The sequence below is a fragment of the Microtus pennsylvanicus genome, chromosome 10 (genome assembly GCF_037038515.1).
Source record: "Microtus pennsylvanicus isolate mMicPen1 chromosome 10, mMicPen1.hap1, whole genome shotgun sequence".
Lineage (NCBI taxonomy): Eukaryota > Metazoa > Chordata > Mammalia > Rodentia > Cricetidae > Microtus > Microtus pennsylvanicus.
In genome coordinates this window covers 26,579,541-26,598,763 of record NC_134588.1, presented here as the reverse complement: position 1 = coordinate 26,598,763, position 19,223 = coordinate 26,579,541, and the positions used below count along the sequence as shown (strand labels likewise).

Below are 19,223 nucleotides of genomic sequence, written 5' to 3'. Positions count from 1 at the left end.
GATGTCTACTAGTGAGTTCTGTAGAACTCTTCCTCCTTCTGCCAGGCTTACTGGATATCTGGGCGTTTTAATTTCTACCAGAATTCAGGCTCTATCACCTTGGCTCTCTTATTTGCCCTGGCTTCCTGTCCCCTCCTCTGACCCTACCAAGTAGAACATCTTCGTTGTGAAATGGCCATTGTATTGCTGGTCAAATTAGTCTTGGGATCCAAAGAGAATATTTCTTCTTGAGGGGTTTAGATTTCTGCCTTTGGCCAATTTCTGGCAGATACTGACAGTAGGGCAAGTAGCAGAAAGGCTGATGTCACTTCAGTTCCAGACTGTCTCCTTTGCAGGACAGCAAGAAAGGGTAACAAGGCCCAATATTATTATTATTATCATCATTATTAAACCTTTTTAAAATAATAAACATGGTATCTGGGGGAGTGTTTCATTTTTATAAAAACCTTTTTGTCGGTTTCACTACATTGAGAATTGAGAATTTGTGAGCCTTTTGATTGGTATCTTTCTCCCTCCTCTCTTCCTCCCTCTTGACAAGACACTCTGGTCCTCCTTGGCTGAAACTCTCTGCTGTGTGGACCAAGCTGGCTCCAAACTTGTAGCAGTTTTCCCTCTTGAGTACTTTGATTACAGGTGTGTGTCACCTTGCCTAGCTAGAATATCTTTTGTTTTTCTTTTCCTTCTTTCCTTCCATCCTTCCTTCCTTCCATCCTTCCTTCTTTCCTTCCTTCTTTTCTTTGGTGTCTGAAATGTGTTTCTGTGAAACAGCTGTAATTGTAGCTCTCCTGTGGTCAGAGAATTTCTAAGGATTCCTTTTGTCCAAGTTCTTTGATTTCTTTTTCCTTCTCTATTCTTTATACAGTTCTGACATCCTACTATCTTTTCCCAGGTCCTAGATCCAAGATCAAGACATACATTTTCCTCCCTCCTCTTCCTCCTTCTCTTTATCTTCCTCTTCCTTTTCCTCTTCTTCCTTTTTTGATCAGGGTTTTGCTAAGTAGCCATGGCTTGCCTGAAACTCAGAGATCTGCCTGTGCTGTTTCTGAACTGCTAGATTAAAGGCACTCACCAGCACACCCTCTCTAAGAAGTGCTTTTATTCCTAGCTCTTCCCTCACAATGTCTATGCTTTCCACAAGATGATAAGAAATAAATGGAGAAATTTATTATTAACTACAGTGGCTTTTAAAATTTGTAGTGAACAACTTCAATTGTGGACTAAAATCTTTCAAAGAATTTGATGTAAGGATTTTTTTCACTCTTCCTGCCAGATGTCTCATTAAGAAGCATATATTTCTTAGTTTTGTAGGCACCATCTGGTTTCCCTCTTTGCCTCTGTCTTGGCTTCTAGATCATTTTGTCCATTCTGTGACTGAGGGATGGCAAATGGGCCTGAAAAGTTGTTTGGAGTGACTTTGGGGACAGGTGTAGGTTCCATTGCACCCCTGTAATCTAGAGCCATTACTGGGTTTTCTAAGAAGTCTCTTTTGGGTGCATGAACAGGAGCCCATTGTGATTTTAGACTGGATGGGCTTTTGACCCATTGTGTTTGGTCTTTTCTCATGGGCACAATAGTAAGAACTTAATAAAGATTTGTTGGATTGATGTTACTTGAATAAATGATTTGCATGTAATTTTATATTCATATAAAGTCTGTTCCCATCTCAGTTACTTTTCAAATGATATATATTCTGAAAATTGTTATTTCCTAAATTTTCTTTTTATCCAGTTGCTTCTTTTGTTCCAAATCTAGGCATATTTAAAGCATGATCAGGTGGGTGTAGAAGTAACTGTTGAGTTAAATTGTTCAGTTAGAAGAAGGTGGCAGAAATGGCTAAAACCATCAGATTTTTGTGTGTGTAGTGGTGGGGGTAGGGGCAGAAAAGTGGAAATTTTGGTAATACATCAAATATAAAAGTTGCAGGCTGTCCATTTTTTTCTTTTTTTGGCTGGGGTTGGGGTGGAGAATTTGGCTGGGGATTAAACCTAGGGCTTCACATACTAAGCAGCACTGTACAGTGATCTCCACCCAACCCCCACCTCTGCATTGGCTTAAATTTCTGTTTGCTTTTAAAAAAAAAGAGCCATTTGTAGTAGCATAGTGAGTGCATGCTGCAGTGTCTCACTGCCTTGGGTATGGAGTACTCTGTTCTTTGGGGGTGTCCCAGTGCCCTGTAGGCATATAATCATTTTCCCCTTCCCCCACCATCTGCCCTTCAACACTTGGCACTTGATTTCCCATGTCCATTCCTGACACCCCTGCCCCCATAAAAGTGCAGCAAAAAAGCCATTAGCTTCCTGTCTGCCCTGCTTTTAATCATCTTCCAAGGGCAGCAGCGAGTGCAATACCAGCCCCTTCTATGTGGGTGTCAGACTGAGCATTTAACTTCTCCTTCTTTATGAAAGTGCACATTAGCCATTCAGAGACTTAATCTCGTAATGATTTGTGTGTGTTGGTAAAAAGGAAAAGCCATCGTCCCTGACTGGTATACTCAGATGTTCCCTTTGGTACATTGATGGCAAGATTTCAAAAGAGAAGGACCATTTAATTTAATTTTGCAGATGGCAGGAGGTGCTGCAGGAAATCTTGGTCACAATATACCCCCTCCTAGGAGAGTAGCTTCAGGAAATTCAAGTTGCTGGAGGGATTTAGATGTGAGAAATTTAACCCTCTGGCTTCTTCCTACCTTCCTTTCATTATAAAATAAGGTTTGGGATAGGGTACAGCAGGAAGGTGAAGTGAAGAAATTGCTAGATTGAATGACTGGCAGGAGATTGCCATTTGTAATGATGCTGTTTTTGGACATATGGATTAGAACCAGCTACAGATTAACTCATTTCCTCATTAATTATTTTATGGCTTCATCTTTCTTAAATTGCTCCCTAGAGGCCTGAATCACCCCCCCCCCCCCAGGCTGGAGACTGCACTTGCTGGTTAAGGGATTAGCCTACCTTTCACCAGGGCACTGGATCCTTTTAGGGACTCTATTTATTTAGGGGGCTGTCTTCCCACAGAGAAGAGAGCTGATGATTCTGATTTAGAGCACAGCACAGCTAGGTTTTTGCTATTCAGTCCTGTGAAAGTTTCTGATTCTTAAATAAATTTCATGTTTTAAATCTAGCCAGAGTGAGGAGAGATTGGTTTTCTTTATGTTTTAGAGTCACGCTGTTCTATAAGGAAGTCTGTTTTAAAAAGAGCATATTTCTTCATAATCTTTCTAGATGGTATTGGGCAAAATACCTTCATAAAATTTGTTTCTCATGGAGAAATCATGCTGGTATTCACTGGGAAACTTAATCTCACTGGCTAGCTTTCATAGTGCTAGAAGATGCAGTATCTGCTACTGGACGAGGAAAGGAATGACCAATCTTACCCAGCTGTGAGCCTGGGAAACTGCAACAAAGACTGGCCTGGCAAGACATGCCCACTGGTGCAATAGTGGCATGAATATTGTACAAGTTCCCCATACCTGATTGAATTTAAGGTTTACCTGCCAATGAAATACATATATGGCACTTTATTGGGGCCATAGGTGGTGGGTGACTTTAGGAAACTGTTTTCTCTAGTGTCTTGACTACTTTGCTTTTCTGGTTTTCAGGTTGAACCCCAATATTTGTCTCTGGGCTTTTATTATTTTTTGCACACACAGTTGAGAACACGTATATGACCTGTACAGGCTCAAGCCAGACAAAATTCCAGGTTGGAGAGAAGAAGTGAGCATGAAGTTCCATCCCTAGCTAAGGGGTACTTTGCAATTGATAGCTGCTTGAAGAGGGAGAATCATTTTCTTTAAGGGTGCAGCCCCTAGTGGGTAGACCACCCTCCAAAAAAAGGCATATTTCTAAGTGTTTGGGCAGAATAAACTGTTTTTGATGAGTTATAAAAACAAACAGGGAGAGACACAAAGTTTAGTGGATGTGGAAAGGGAAATAGGTCTGAGGGAGGGGATTGAATATGATCACAATGCATTGAACAAAATTGTCAGCAAACAGGACACAGCAGGTAAATAAATATCCCAGAGATACACTGTGAGCATTTAAATCTTTGGACTCTTGTGCAGATCTCTGTTGTCTTTGCTCTTTGCATCTCCTTTAGGGTGTCTACTGACTTCACCCTGTAACCACTCCGTTTCCCTAGAAGCAGAAGAATCTGATACCATTCATTTATCTAGATAAGACTTTAGTGTGGATGAACATATGCCTCTGTGTTTTGTTTTAGATTTTGTTTTTGGCCATCGCTAAGCAGGAAAAGAGATTTAGTTTCTATACTATGCACTTGTTCATTCATCTGTTAGGTAAACATCATCTATTATGTATCATATACAACTCCAAGTCTTTAGTTTGGTTACTAAAATAAGTATTTCTGAGTTAACATTCCAGCAGAGTTTGAGGAAGGAGACAAAGCCTATCTGAGTGCACAATTACATAGCATTAAGAAGATACTAAGTATTGTAAGTTGGGTATCAGTGTTGGAGAGTGAAGTCAGATTTTATTTAAATGGAAATAGAGAATATTAGTTAAGTATTGTAGCATAGGTCACATTTGTGCAGACATTTGAAGGAGGTGAGAATTTACACTTATGGGAAGAACATTCCAGGCAGAGGACAAACATCTTCTAGCCGATCCTTAAGGCTCAAGTGTACTTGATATGTTTGAATACTTAACAAGAAGTCAACTACAGCTCAAGCAAAGGGATCTAGAGGAGAAGAGGGACAGTACCATAAGTCGATGTCATGAAGGGGTGAGGCGGGGACAGAGGTTGTAGAGGACAGAAGGAAGTGACTGAACATGTCGTGTGTGTTAGGACAGGCTTTATTTTGTAAGCCCCTCTGGTTTTATCCCTGTGCTACCAGGTTTCACAGCTTTCCATCTCTACCGTCATGGAAACTCAGTAAGGACTCTCCTAAGAAACTGGATGGGGCAGAGTGGGTGACTGCACGAGAGAATACAGAGAAAAGCAGTCTTTCGCCTTCCTCCCTGGCACATACAACAAGAAACTACATAGCTTGCTTTAAACTTAACTTCTCCCTTTGTTCTACTTCAAGGCTCCAAAATATTTATGATTTTGGCATATTTGGCATTACTTTAGTCAATTTCTGAGAGTGTTTACCACAGTTGACCCTCTTATCTCAGAGAACATCCTGAAATGCTTTTCTGTACCACCTGCCTGATACTTCTAATTCTGGAAATGAACTTCCTAGCTGCAGCTCATTAAATCATGGTAGGCGAAAAACATGTAGAAACTCACACACAAGAAGAAATTGACAGTTGTGTCCATCATTTCTTTTATCACCATCACAACTTCAAAAGCATGAAGGGGGGGGGATTCATCTCTTGGACAATGTTTGATTTTATTGGGAGCAGCAGTTCTTGCAGGCATTTTTGGACATTGTCTATATTTGGTCCAGTTTAATCCTCACCTTCTTACCAAGTCTAGTAGTGTGGTTTTCTGAGTGAGATTTAGAATATTTTATTTTTTCCAGGTGGAGATTGGCTTCTGTCAGCTGCATTGGCCTATGACTGTGTGAACAGGTTGAATCCAGACTTAAACTTTAATGCTTTGTATTTGGTTTTAATTTTATTTTGTTCAGTGTTTTTTATTCTTAGCTGACTTGCTCTGAATTATGTTTCTGCTTCAATCACATTGTAAATATGCTCATCTATGGATTTGAACAGGAGGGTGTTCCCTCCCCACCCCCGAGGTGTGAAACAGGCAAAGCATTTTCTTGTCTTTTTCTGATGGCTAAGTTAAAGTCCTTTCCACTTGTGTTGTTGAGGCATGTGGTTGAAATATAGCCTTTGGTGTAAAGGGGATAGGCAGGGGAGAAATGCCACAGATTGTCTGATGAGGGAAGAAACCTAGGCTTAACTGGCCTGAGTCATGCAGTTTTCTTGCTGCTGCTGTACTGTTACCTCATGGGACTGATGTGTTTGCAGGATTATAGCATGTGGTCGCTCCTAGCTAACATTTGGTTCACCAGGCTCTTTGTTCTTTGGAGAGATTTTAGTTTATTTGGAAGATGCAGGTTGAAGGAGTCATTAGAAGATTGAAACCTTGATCTCTCCAAAACTAAAATCATGCTTCTCTTGTGTTTGGGCTCTCCAGAGGGAGTATTTACCATTTTTGAAAGCAGTTTGCTTGTATAACTTCTATATCTGATCTATAATGGCTTGCCATTATTCTTAGGAACAATTCTGTGTTCGTTAAGGCTTTGGTATTGTCCAGCACTATGACCCCCGCCTTTCCTCAGTCTTCCTCTGTTCATCCTCTTACTTAAAGTTCGATATTCCAGTTAGTCTGAACTTTTACTTTTTTAGTTCCTTTTATGTATGTTCCTGTCCTCCTGCTCTGGACCATTGAAATACATTCTTTCCTCTAACCTTGGGACCCTTCCCTGTACTCTTTTTCTGGGTAACCCCAATCCTTGATCTGGCTTCTGGAAACCCTTCCTGAGTCTTGGACCAAGTAGGCTTGATACTACAGCAGATCCTTCTTTTCCTGATAATGAACTATCATGTTGCAGCTCCTTTTTAGAGTCTGTCTCTGTAGAAGACCACATTCCTTTGGACGTCAGGCCCAGGAAGCTGCTTAAAATGAGAAACTTCTACTGTATTGGCACTTCCTGGTGTTTACAAATTTATAGACTCTTCTCAAGACAATATAATCGCATGATGTCTCTCAGGAATTTAAATAAGTGTTTTCACTTCTATAAGCTACAATAAAGATGTGAATTTAGGCCAAAATTCTTTTAACACATTATTAAAATATTATATATTTTCATTATACTTTAAAATTTAATAACTTTTGTTAAACACAAGCTGAATTTTTTTATTTAGCAATGGTATACACTGTTACTTTAGACATAAAGTGAGAAAAATCTGGACACCTTTAATCCCAGCACTTGGTAGGCAGAAGCAGTTAGATCCCTGTTTTTACAGCCTAGTTTTACATAGCAAGTCTCAGGACAGGCTCCAAAGCTACACAGAGAAATCCTGTTTTAAAAACCAAAAACAAACAAACAAAAAATGTTAAAAAGGGGAAGAAAAATATTTAATTTTAATATAAATTTAAAGGAATGTGGAAAGTGAGTTCTGGGACAATCAAGACTACACAAAGAGAAATCCTGTCTTGAGAAACCAAGAAAGAAAACAAATAAAATGAGAAAAAAATGACTTGTAAAAATTAAATATATGTGTGTGTGTGTGTGTGTGTGTGTGTGTGTGTGTGTGTGTGTGTTTGGTTTGGATCAAATACACATTAATATACTTGGAAATTAAATTATTTGTTCACATGTATAAAAAATTGTGACTGACATTATATTGTTGTGGGCTAGTTGAGTCAAGGATAGGATGTTTTCTTGATGGTCCCTGTATGTCTCTGACTGACTAGGGCCCTTTTCAGATTCTCATTGGCCTCTGTGGTCCTCTGGTTCTGATGATTATGTGTTTAGAAGATATAAGCATATTGAAAGTGATAGCTTTATTTTCTACTTAACAGACCACCACAGACCATCACACTTAGACATTTGCAGGATGGTCACATGCTGGATTCTGGTAACAGCAATGAAAGACATTGTTATAGAGGGCTATGAAATTTAGTAAAATCCTTTGCTATTTACTCTGCCTGGGATTATGATCATGGTGTTTGGCCAGCCCGGGGCAACTGAAACTTCTGTTCTGGTAAAGTTTCCTCCTCAAAAGATTTCATTAATTATGAAAAATGCCCCGTGGACATATATACTGAGTTCTTTTGTATTTGTCATAAATAATGGAGAGGAAACATTTGTCAGAATAGAACAGAGCTGACTAGATAATGCATCACTCCTTTGAATTTTTGTGGAGTTTCTTTTTAAAAAATTTAAAAGATTGATTTTTATTTATGTACGTAAATCTATTTGAGTATATGCTTCATATATGTGGGTTTCTACCAAGGTCAGGAGAGGATGTCAGACCTCCTGAAAATGGAGTTACAGACCACTGTAAGCCACCTACTGTGGGTGCGGAGAACTGAATTCTGTTCCCCTGACCTTCTGGGCCATCTCCCCAGCTCTTCTTTTCTCTTTTTAAAAAGGAATAGCTAACCTTTTGGAGGTTAGGGAACAGTCAAGATAAAATGTCTTTGAGGGGGGCAGCATAAGTTGTCCCAAATCTCATAAAGTCAAAGGAGCTCTTCATTCATTAAATTCAGACTTTTTATATGTTGGTCACTAAGGCATCAAAGGTCAACAGTGAGCAAAGCAAATTCTGTATGTCATCATGGGCCTTGTGTCTAGTGAGAGGAGAAGACAATACCTAGAATTATGGAAGTTACAGTGCAGTAAAGTAAAATGAAGGTAAAGGTTAGTGTTTGGGGTCTTTCAGCTGAAATGGCTGTGAATGCTGCATTGAGGTGACCTCTTAGCGTAGAACTGAGTAAAGTGAAGGGGCTAGCCATGCAAAAGTTGGGAAGTGTGCTTCAAGCTAAGGGAAACAAATATAAAGGCTTCCTCTAGCAGAGGTAAAGGTGAGCTTGGCATATCCTGTGACCTCCAGAGGGGCCCATGTGTCTGTGGATCTGTGAGGATGAGTTCCAGAGACTGGAACAGCCGAACTATATAAGTATTTAGAAAGCCTTTGCCCTTTTTTTCAATGAAAAGCCATTGGATGGTGATGAGTACAGCTACTGTATGTAGAGTGGACATCAGAGTAACAAGGGTGGGAATGAGGAACCAGGTAGGAACAGTTATTCAGAACAAAGTGATGTCAAGTTATATTGAACATGTGAGTAGAGAATGGAATGGATGGAGAGACTAAGAAGATGTTAGATTCAGGATGTAATTTGAAGGCGGTTTGAGTTGACAGAATATGAAAGAGAGAAGACTCAGCAGTAACTCTGAAGGTTTTGGTCTGGTGGAAAGAAGAAGTGCCATAGTAAGATAGGAACCAGGAGGGGTAGTGGCCAGGGGCTGTGGATACCTCTTAGAGAACTAAGAAGAGATGGTAAGTTAGTTCTAGGAGGCTGGAGAGGTCTAGAGTATAGATAGAAATTTGGAGGTCACAGGGATGAAAACAGTAATTGCAGAAGCAGTTGTTTAGAGTAATTCTTGTCAGTGAAGATTTCTGTGCCTTCTTCCAGAGAGTGAAGTGGTGAGAAAGAGGTTATTAGTCACATTCTTTGAGGGAGAGTACTTTCTGTTTTCTAGGTTCCTGAAAGTAGCTCACTCCTGATTTTTAAAACATCAACCGCTCATAAATAAGTGCCAGTATTAATCCTTGAAGGATAAGGTATCATGTGTAGACTGGACATAGTACTGTGTCTGTAAGTCCCTCAAGCCAGGCTCCTCCCCTGAGGACCTCCAGCTTCCAGGTTCCACCCACACAGCACTCTAATTGCCCTAACTGCTGGACCCAGTTCCCCACCCTACAGAGTTAAAAGTCCAGTCTCTAGACAAGAAATCCTACCAGTCTTCACTCTGGAAAATTCCACCCTGAAAGGTTTCACCTTTCTTCCAAGTTCTCTGCTGTTTCTCACCCAAGCTGAGGAAGCCACCCTCTTGGTTTTTTCCCTCCCAATAAATCTCTTGTGTGAGGTTTGTTGTGTGGTGTGACTTTGTGGTATTCCTTGGCTCCTGACTGCCAGGATACCTTTCCATCCCAGCTGCAATGCTTACTGTATCACCCTTCTCTTTTCCTGTGCACAGTCTCACTTATTTGTATTGTTTCACTTTACTGTAGCTTTTTGTTTGTTCCCATTCCCTGGCTAACTTTTGTCTTTGTAATCTCAGAGTACTGGGAAGGCTCTCAAACAACTGTGTGTGATAACAGTAAAAAAGAGCATTGGCTTCAGAGTTTGGCTTCTAGGGTTCCAGTTCTGAATCTACACCTAGCCAGCTGAGTGACACTCACCAGTCCCTTTACTTCTCTGGGCTTTGGTTTTCACTTCTGTCCAGCTAGGACTTTTAAGAGCCCTGGAATTATGAAATTTGTAGAAAGGCAAATGATCAAGGTAAAGAGCATGACTTTGATGTGGGATTTCCCTCTGTATGCTGTGATTACCATTGGTGAATAAAGAAACTGCCTTGGCCTATTGATAGGGCAGAACTTAGGTAGGTGGGGAAAACTAAGCTAAATGCTGGGAGGAAGAAGGAGGAAGTCATGTAGCCCCCAGTGGAGACAGAACTTTACCCGGTAAGCCACAGCCACATGGCGATACACAGATTAATGAGTTAAATTTAGATGTAAGAGTTAGCCAATAAGAAGCTAGAGCTAATGGGCCAATCAGTGATTTAAATAATATAGTTTCTGTGTGGTTATTTTGGGGCTGAGCTGCTGGGCAGCCAGGAAACAAACAAGCAGCCTCATCCAACATGACTTGGCAGAGCATCCAGCTTTGTTTCCTGGGGATCAGTTTAGAGAGGAACTGATTACTGTTGGGATTAGTAAGAAATAATGGAGAGGAGAACCTGATGAAAGCCTTGATTGTATTTTTATATAGTACTTTCTGGAAGGTACTACGAATCAGTATTTTTGAGGTGGCTGGGGTGACATCATATGTTTGTGAAAGGACTAAAAGCAGGTGAGGTAGATTTTGTGGAGAAGACTGGCAATCAGGCCAGGTTCCCACTGGGAAACATGGTCTAAATATTACATTTCATGTTGGCAACAGAGCCCGTGGGAGTCACAGCACCTGTCTCCAAGATGCCAGCACACCAAAAAGGGAAGAATATACCTGTATAACTTTCCTAAATGAATGTTTCTCTTTTTTCTAACCTGCCTTCCTACTCCCATTTTCTCGTTAAATATGTGGAATTTGTAACTAAATTAGAGAAAGTTCTAGAATGTGGAGATAGATTTTGTAAGTCAAAAGAAATGAGCTCTTATCCTAGGACTGAAGCAATAGGGAACACAAACCCCATCTGAACTTCCATGAATTTACCAGGTGTTCTGAAGCAAGACAGTTTCCAGAGGGCTGTTTCATCTGCCCTGGAAGGTATTGTCACTTAAAGATTACATGATATCCAGTGTGGCGTGGCCTTGACTAGTTTTGCTAAATGATCAGTATCTTCCAATGATTCCCTATTGAAACCAGTCAGCAGCTTCTTTTTTTTTTTTAATTTGATTTTTATTTATTTATTTTGGTTTTTTCGAGACAGGGTTTCTTTGTATCTATGGTGCCTGTCCTGGAACCAGCTCTTGTAGACCAGGCTGACCTCAAATTCACAGAGATCTGCCTGTCTCTGCCTCCCGAGTGCTGGGATTGAAAGTGTGCGCCACCACCACCCAGCTGAATAAACGTTTTTTTTTCCGTTTATTTATTAAAGATTTCTGTCTCTTCCCCGCCACTGCCTCCCATCCCTCCCCATCAAGTCCCCCTCCCTCTTGGGAAGTACTCTACAACACATGGGCATAGGAGCAGCTTCTTTTCTAAGTAAGATACAAATCTCCTTCTTGGGAGATACACCCAAGCCAGGTGTAGTTAGTAGTGTCTTAGCTGTAACAAAGCATGAACTAGGAGGCAGAACTGTCCAGGGAAAATTCTGTTGGCTATGTCTGCTGACCCTGAGTTTGAACGAGCATTCCTTGCCATGTTTTGATCTGACATCTTCTGAGAAGAGTAGAACAGTGGAGTTTAGTGTCATGGCTAGGTCTGCTGCCCGGACACACTGCTTGCCCAATCTGTTTTAATAGTATTCAGTGCAGAACTGATTTACCCTAAAAGTAGAGAAATAGAAACCAAGAATTTTATGGGGTCTGGGGTCATTTCCTTGCCTGTTTTTTGGCAGAATCATAATCAGCCTCAACAGAATACATCTGATGGAGTTAAAAATTGTGTGTGTGTGAGAGAGAGAGAGCTCATACTATAAAATTCACATCTTTAAATTTATTCAATGTGTTTTCATATACTAACAAAATTGTACAAAAGCAAAACAGCAAAGTTAAATTTTGACTTGAATCTATGAATGAAATAGCAAAGGTCACTCTTTAGGGGTTTTTTTGGTTGTTTTTTTTTCTTTTTTGGTTTCTCTGTGTATCTTTGGCTGTCCTTGAACTCACTCTGTAGTCCAGGCTGACCTTGAACTTACAGATCCACTTACTTCTGCTTTCCGAGTACTGGAATTAAAGATGTGTACCACTACCACCCAGCTCAAAGGTCACTCTTGAGTATCAGGAAACTTGTCTAAAAACTTTGGTCCTTGCTAATTTTTTTTTCTTGTATCATTTTAAAATGTGGTTAAAAAAAAAAGAAAGAAAAGAGTCAAAGGACATTGAATTTTTCTTAAGATTTACAGTTAGATTTCTTTCTGTTTGTGATTACTTTTAACTTTTTTTTTGTTGTTGTTTGTTTGTTTGTTTTTCGAGACTGGGTTTCTCTATAGCTTTGGAACCTGTCCTGGAACTAGCTCTTGTAGACCAGGCTGACCTCGAACTCACAAAGATCCACCTGCCTCTGCCTCCCGAGTGCTGGGATTAAAGGCGTGCACCACCACTGCCCAGGTGTGATTACTTTTATCTCTTAAGTCTTCACATTGGAATTTACTTCTGTGGGTTTGCTATATAGGAAAGAATATTCAAAGCAAAACCAAACAGACATTAGGTGCCCAGAGGAGATCACTTCTGGCATTCATCCCTTCATAGCTACTCATGGTGACTTTAGTACTTTGGTACTTTATGGATAACCAAGGAAGCATTCATAGCTCAGAGACAACTACTTTTAAAGAGGAGAGCTTGGCTTCTTCCCATAATTGTGCTGAAAGATACTACAAGAGCCCAGGACTATCATCTCCCAGGACTTCTCTGCTAACTGTAAAGGAGACTTGTGAAGTCTTCTTGATTTGGTGTGTTAGAACATGTGAACAGTGTGTCTTTGAGTGTGCTCACAAGTCCACATGCATACTCATTTGAATGTTAAGAAATCCCCTGTGTTTTTATAAATTGCCTCATTTTCTTTATGCCCTTTTGGTCAACCAGAGTATGGCGGGGTCTCCAGCCTGGGCACATGGCCCAAGTGTGCTGACAATCAGTACCCTATTGTTTCTTTCCCCTTATGTACTTGGACAGAGGCTGGCACAGCTGCCGGATTGAGGACCACTGTTTGTTGTAACAACAGCCGCAGTACATTCTGCTCTCCACAGAACAGCCATTCTGTCTTGGAGCAGTGGACTAGAGTCTTTCTTACTGCCTTCCTCAATGCTCTGAGAATGATAGTAAGGGAGAGATTTCCTTCTAGGCATGTTTCAGGGCAGGGGTACCTTATCACAAACCAGTGACAGGAGGTGTCTATTAGCATTCTCTTCTGGTTTGGGGTGGGTGTCTCTTTTCCTTCCCTGCCCAATCCTTTGTACTTCTTGATTAACTCAGAATAGGGCTCACAAGTGAAGGGAAGGACTTCCTTTTGAAGTTTCTATGGAGAGCAGATCTAGGATGTATGGAAGGGATCTATTCTGGTTTTGGATTAATCAAAATGTGGGCTAACTTGTAAATCAATGGCCTAGCCTAAACTTGATCCTGGGACCCTGAATCATTCTTCAGCAGGAAGATGAAGTCGAAGTTCCAAAGATTAAAAACCATGGTCACTGATTTACCCAGAAATGTTGTCTACGGTGTATCTACTTTTGACTTCTCAGATAAATGTTGTTAGCTTTAGCCCGTCTCCATTACCTTTCCTGTTGCTGTGATAAAATGTCTGGCAAAAGCGATTTAAAGGAGGAGGGTTTATTCTGGCTCCCAGTTGGAGGAGCAGTCTTTTGTGGAAGGGAAGTTGAGGTAGCAGGAGCTTGAAGGAGCTGTTCACAGTTACATCTGCAGTCACAACGAGAGCAGTGAGTGCTTGGCTTACTTCCTCATTTTATTCAGTTCAAGACCTCAGCTAGTGGAATGGTGGCTCCCTTAGTCAGGGAATCTTCAAACCTAAATTAATCTGATGTAGATTATACTCAGAGACTTGTCTCGTAGGTAATAATAGATTTCCATCAAGTATTAACCACTAGAAGTCCTGTTAGCACTGTTGGTGTGGCCCTTGGCTTAGTACTTAATAAACATTCCATTTTTCTCACCTGAAGTATCTTAGAAGCTAGTAATGGGAATTAGGTGAATTAACGTGTTCAGTAAATACATGCTCTTTCTATAAGGATCCAGAAGAGGGTGCAAGCATGGGATACAGCTCATGCTACACTGCTTACTCATTGAGAAGTCAGCGTGGACTCCCATGCTGGTTCAAAGTTCATGGGAACTTCTAAGACACATTACTGTATCCAACAAGTAGCCCCTATCGTGCCCTTATTTCATGGATAGAACAGTTTCAGAACAGCCTACTTATTGAATTACGTTAGTATCATGGGGCTTTGTCTATAGTTCCTAGAACAGTCTAGAATTTCTTTCTGCGTTCCTGCTAGAAGATTGTTGAGGTGTAGTCTTAAAAGTGAGTTATAGCTGACTCAGAGTGACTTGATAGCCTCAGTGTACCTTTATCTTCCTTTGTACCTTTGTTCCTGTTTCGGATCCTGGACAGCCAGTTTACTCTAAGAGATGATTCTTATTTAATGGGTAGGTTTTTAAATAATATTGATGACCCATGAATGATCTGTACCCACAGTCTTCCTATATACTAGCAGTTATTGCTAGATTTTCATTAATTTGTACAAAGGGGCAGTTGCCTCTAGGAATGATCATAACAACAACTTTTACCCTTAAGAGACCCAGAAATCTTTGACAAGAACCGGATTCCTGGCATAACCTCTGTAAATCTCTTACACACACACAGCCCTACACCCCTTGTAATCAGACTCCAGACTGTGCAGAACAAGAGAGCTTTGATGAGTGATGAGGTAGGCAACGGCTTTTCTGTGAAGCATTCTACTTGCTGGAAACAATCCTGCAGTGCTCAGTTTCAGTTCAGGTTGGGTTACTGCAGGACTGAATAGAGATGAGGAAGAAGATTGCTCCTAGAGATTACCTAGGGTCACCTGCAAAGGACCAGCTATGTCTGTCATGTACGGATATACCTGCAGAAACAGAAGCAATAAAGCAATAAAGATGGTACTTCAGGTACTCTAAGGCAAAACCCAGTGCAGCTTTGTCAATCCTCGTTGCTTTAAGAAAGGAGTGATTGCAAAGTTTTCAGCATTATGGTCCTTATCCCAAAATTTTGTCTGGAACTCATGTGAAATCATCACTTCTCTCCTTCTCCATCTGCCAGTGCTGTGGGAAATGAATTTGAAGCATGCATCAGGAAAGGCATAGTGTAGTACTTCTTTTCAACCTCAAGTTGGAGTCTTGCTGGAGGTGAGTGTGCTGGTAGAGAAAAGGGATGAGAATGATTGCTCTATTTTCAAGCTAATGGGGAACTGGATGTAAAATAAGCTGGACATGCACTGTAGACCCACTCTGGACAAGAAATCAGCCCAATGTTGGCAGGCTATTTGTTGTGAATCCCAAATCTCTTATCAGTAAAACATGTAGTGTATTCAAGACAGATCCAGTTGCCTCTGAAGCTGCCATTGCTGTGGTTCCACAGTGGTTGTGTTGCTAGTCCTATGCAAGAACTGGGTAGGAAATCTGCCAGGCAGGAGTGTAACTGAACATATTTCTAGCTGGAACAGAGCAGAGGATCTCAGGCCTCTGTAAGGATGGAACAAGTGGGATCTCAGTAAAAAAAAAAAAAAAATCTCGTCCTAAGTCATTTACCACCATTGTTATGCTACTCCTCCAGTTCTAGAGATATTTACTTTCTATAATATTTGAAATTATGAAACCAATTGACCTGGAATGTGTTTTTTTAGGAGTCATAGTACATGTTTGTTCTTGGTTGCTGCCATTTGGATCTAGAAAGACATCTTTCCACCTCCATGAAAGTTCAATGATTCTTCCTTACCATACTTCAAAAAGATATTGAAAAGCGTTTTGAAATGACGAGGGAAAGTGTAAAAAACAGTCATTTGTCTGCCTTTGAATCCCAGCTTACTGTGATCTAATAGTTTGTCTTCTTTAAGACTTAGTACTCAGTCTTTAAAATGGGGGTAACATGATCCATCTGATTATTCATTTGGGCTCCTTGCCAGAAAAGAACCCAAATTCTGGATGGTGTTAGAAACAGTTAACTGCTTTATGAATATTTAGCTTTGGATGTTATTTTGTCTATTATAGAACTTATTCTAACAAATTGAATAGATTCTTGATCACAGATAGTCTTCAGTGGTCCAAAAAGAGTTGGAGGTTTTTGAAGGTACCTCACATTCTATGGTCAGTTTCAATTGTAGGCTATGTTATTAAGGACTTTGATATCCCAGGGTACAGGGAACAGTGAATGAAAGGCAGGGGCATGCGTGCGTGCGTGTGTGTGTGTGTGTGCGTGTGTGTGTCTGTGTGTGTGTCTGTGTGTGTGTAGTGTATATTTAGAGCTGTTGGTCTGACCACATTCTTTTGTTGTCTTGCAGAGATCCGGGCTCAGCTCACAGAGCAGATGAAATGCTTAGACCAGCAGTGTGAACTCCGGGTGCAGCTGTTGCAGGACCTGCAAGACTTCTTCCGCAAGAAGGCTGAGATTGAAATGGACTACTCTCGAAACCTGGAGAAGCTAGCCGAACGCTTTTTAGCCAAGACACGAAGTACCAAGGACCAACAATTTAAGTAGGGACTTCATAGCAATTGCTTTTAGAAACTTTGAGAGTGTGGTCTGAGTTGCAGGGAAGCAAAGGGTACCTCTTAGATCCAGGTTGCTTCTTGAACCTACAAGCTTCAAATTTGTTGAAATCCCTCAAGAACTCTTCCTTTTTCACATCAGTCTTAATGGGCAGTTCTCTATCTAAAAGAGATCAGAATAAATAGCGAGCCAAGCTAATGTATGTCAGCCAGTGGTCTAAAGTGTGTGCGTGTGTAGCTAGTAATAGGTTTAATTATGACATTTTACACATGTATGCAATGTATTTCAATTATATTTACTTATACTGCCACCATACCACCACACTACCCTCTCCTGCTCCCTTCCATTCCAGCTAATTCCCTTTGTCTTCCTAGATAGCCCCAAAGGAAAGATTGTTGAGCATTCATCCAACTAATATCCATTGCACATCCCTTGAACTCCTTCATAGTGCCTTGAGATATGACAGAGAGCAAGCATGTCCTTTCCACATGGCCTTTTAATTAGAATGAGGAGATGGGAAGTAAACAAATTACAGTCAGGTAATTTAAAGTTGAGTGAGTACTATGGAATTATAATTCATGTGGTTCAAGGACCTAGAAAAGGAGGCCATTTCTATTCTCCTTTGAACATTACTTCGTGCTTGATTTATTCCAGCCAATTTCCATATTATCCTAAGTAATAATCCAATTGTTAGCTCCTTTTAATACCTGCTAGGCATTGTGATTGTGCTCATTCCTATGGTAATAAGATAAGCTCTGGAATTTTTGGTTAACAAGTAAAAGAGCCATGCAAACTATATAGGAAAAGGGACTTTAATAAAGATAGGAGAAAATGAATATTTTCAAAAACAGTGAAAAACAAGGTTAAGTAAGTAGAATGGGTCCCAAAGGATAGATAATGCTTTGATAGCAAGCATAGAAGCTCACATTTGACATGCCCTGTGGTAATGAGCCTTTGAGGATGTTGTATTGAGACAGACCCAAGGAAAAGTGTGGGTAAAATTATATAATTTTTTTTAAATCCAAGAGAAGTATGTTAAGTTTTGAGGGTAGTACATATAGAATTGGATAGTGTCTAGAAAGGAACAGTAGGGATGTATTTGTGTTAGTCAGCTTTCTGTTATTAAGACCAGATAACTGAGATAAATAAACTGTAAAGAGGAAAAGTATTGTGTTTTGTTTTGCCTCATGGTTCCAGAGGTCCTAAGTCCATAGATGTTTGATCTACTTTTGGGGAGGCCTGTGGTGGTATGTAGCATGTGGAGGAGGAGGAGGCCTGTTCCTTCATGATGGTCAGGAAACAGAGAGAGGATGAGGTTAGGATTCCATCAAAGACAATCCCCCAGTGTCCTAGTCTCCTATTAATAAATAGATCCTACCTCCTAAAGGCTCTGCTGTTGTCCAGCAGTAAACAAGCCTTTACCAACCACACAAACCTTTGGTATTCAAGAGGTATTTGAGAAATTAGACAGGATTGGATAACTGATTGGATAAAAATAATCTAAATGGTTAGGTGACCTGGTATCTCTAACCTGGCAATCAGAAGAATTGTGGTGTCCTCTTTAACATAAGGGCATGGAGGAATCAGGTGCTTTTAATAGTGACTCTGCTTTGAGTAGTTGAGTTTGAGGCACTGTAAGGATTTCAGGTACCCAAGTTGAGATGTGGTACTACTGAGCCAAATGGTTTTGAGTGGAGATACATATTAAATCTGTAGTGTAAACAATATGTAAATGTAGAAGAGAGAATAAGAACCAAGAGCCAAAAACCTAAGGCTTAAGAGGTCTCCCAGTATTGGCAGGTAGTAAATATTTTTGCTAGGAAGATAGAAAATTCTAAAAAGAACTAAAAGGGAGTCAGTGCCTTCTCCTCGACAGGTCAAAGATGGGAGGGTTTTATATGTCAGGGAACTAGAAGTGTTTCAAGGGGAGCTTGATCCGAGTCAGTTTTAGCAGTGTTTTACTAACAGTTTGGGCTGAAGGCATTCTGAGAGAAAGAAGCAAAGCAGAGCAAGATGAGCTTGAAGGCTAGAGGGACAGCTCAGTGGTTAAGAGTGCTTCCTGCTCTTTAGAGGATCCAGATTGCTTTCCTAGAACCATGTCAGGCAGCTCACACCCATCTGTAGCTCCAGAAGTCTATTGCCCTCTTCTGGCCTCTCTGGGAACGGTATTCATTCACAACACACACACACACACACACACACACACACACACACACACACACACACACACACACACACAAAACACATACTCTCTCCCTCTCTCTTCTGGCCTCTCTGGGTACTGTATTCATTCACACACACACACACACACACACACACACACACACACACACACACGAATTAAATCTTTTTTAAAAAGTCTGAAAACAAAAAGCTTTGTTCTCTTAGAATGGAACATCTGAATTGCTGGTCACATAATAGCAATTTCACATAGTACAGCCTACTACAAGAAGAGATGAGTCATAGGAACAAATGCACATAATAAGGATAAGATGGAGAAAAACTAAACAAGAACTCCAGACAGCATTCTGTATTCAGACTAATTTATTCCTGAAAATATCAACAAAAATCAGATAGTTGAGAGTCTCTCAGTTTTATATGGAATA

The 19,223-nt window shown here is 40.5% G+C and overlaps 1 protein-coding gene across 7 annotated transcripts in view; it reads left to right on the top strand.

The window, feature by feature from the left end:
- The window catches only part of Srgap2 (SLIT-ROBO Rho GTPase activating protein 2), a 218,821-nt gene that overhangs the window by 70,823 nt on the left and 128,775 nt on the right, over positions 1-19,223 (top strand). For all 7 annotated transcript variants that reach the window (XM_075987879.1, XM_075987877.1, XM_075987878.1 and 4 more), the window contains exon 3: positions 16,412-16,604. In XM_075987879.1, the coding sequence (XP_075843994.1) occupies positions 16,412-16,604 (193 nt within the window). The remainder of the gene's footprint in view (positions 1-16,411; positions 16,605-19,223) is intronic.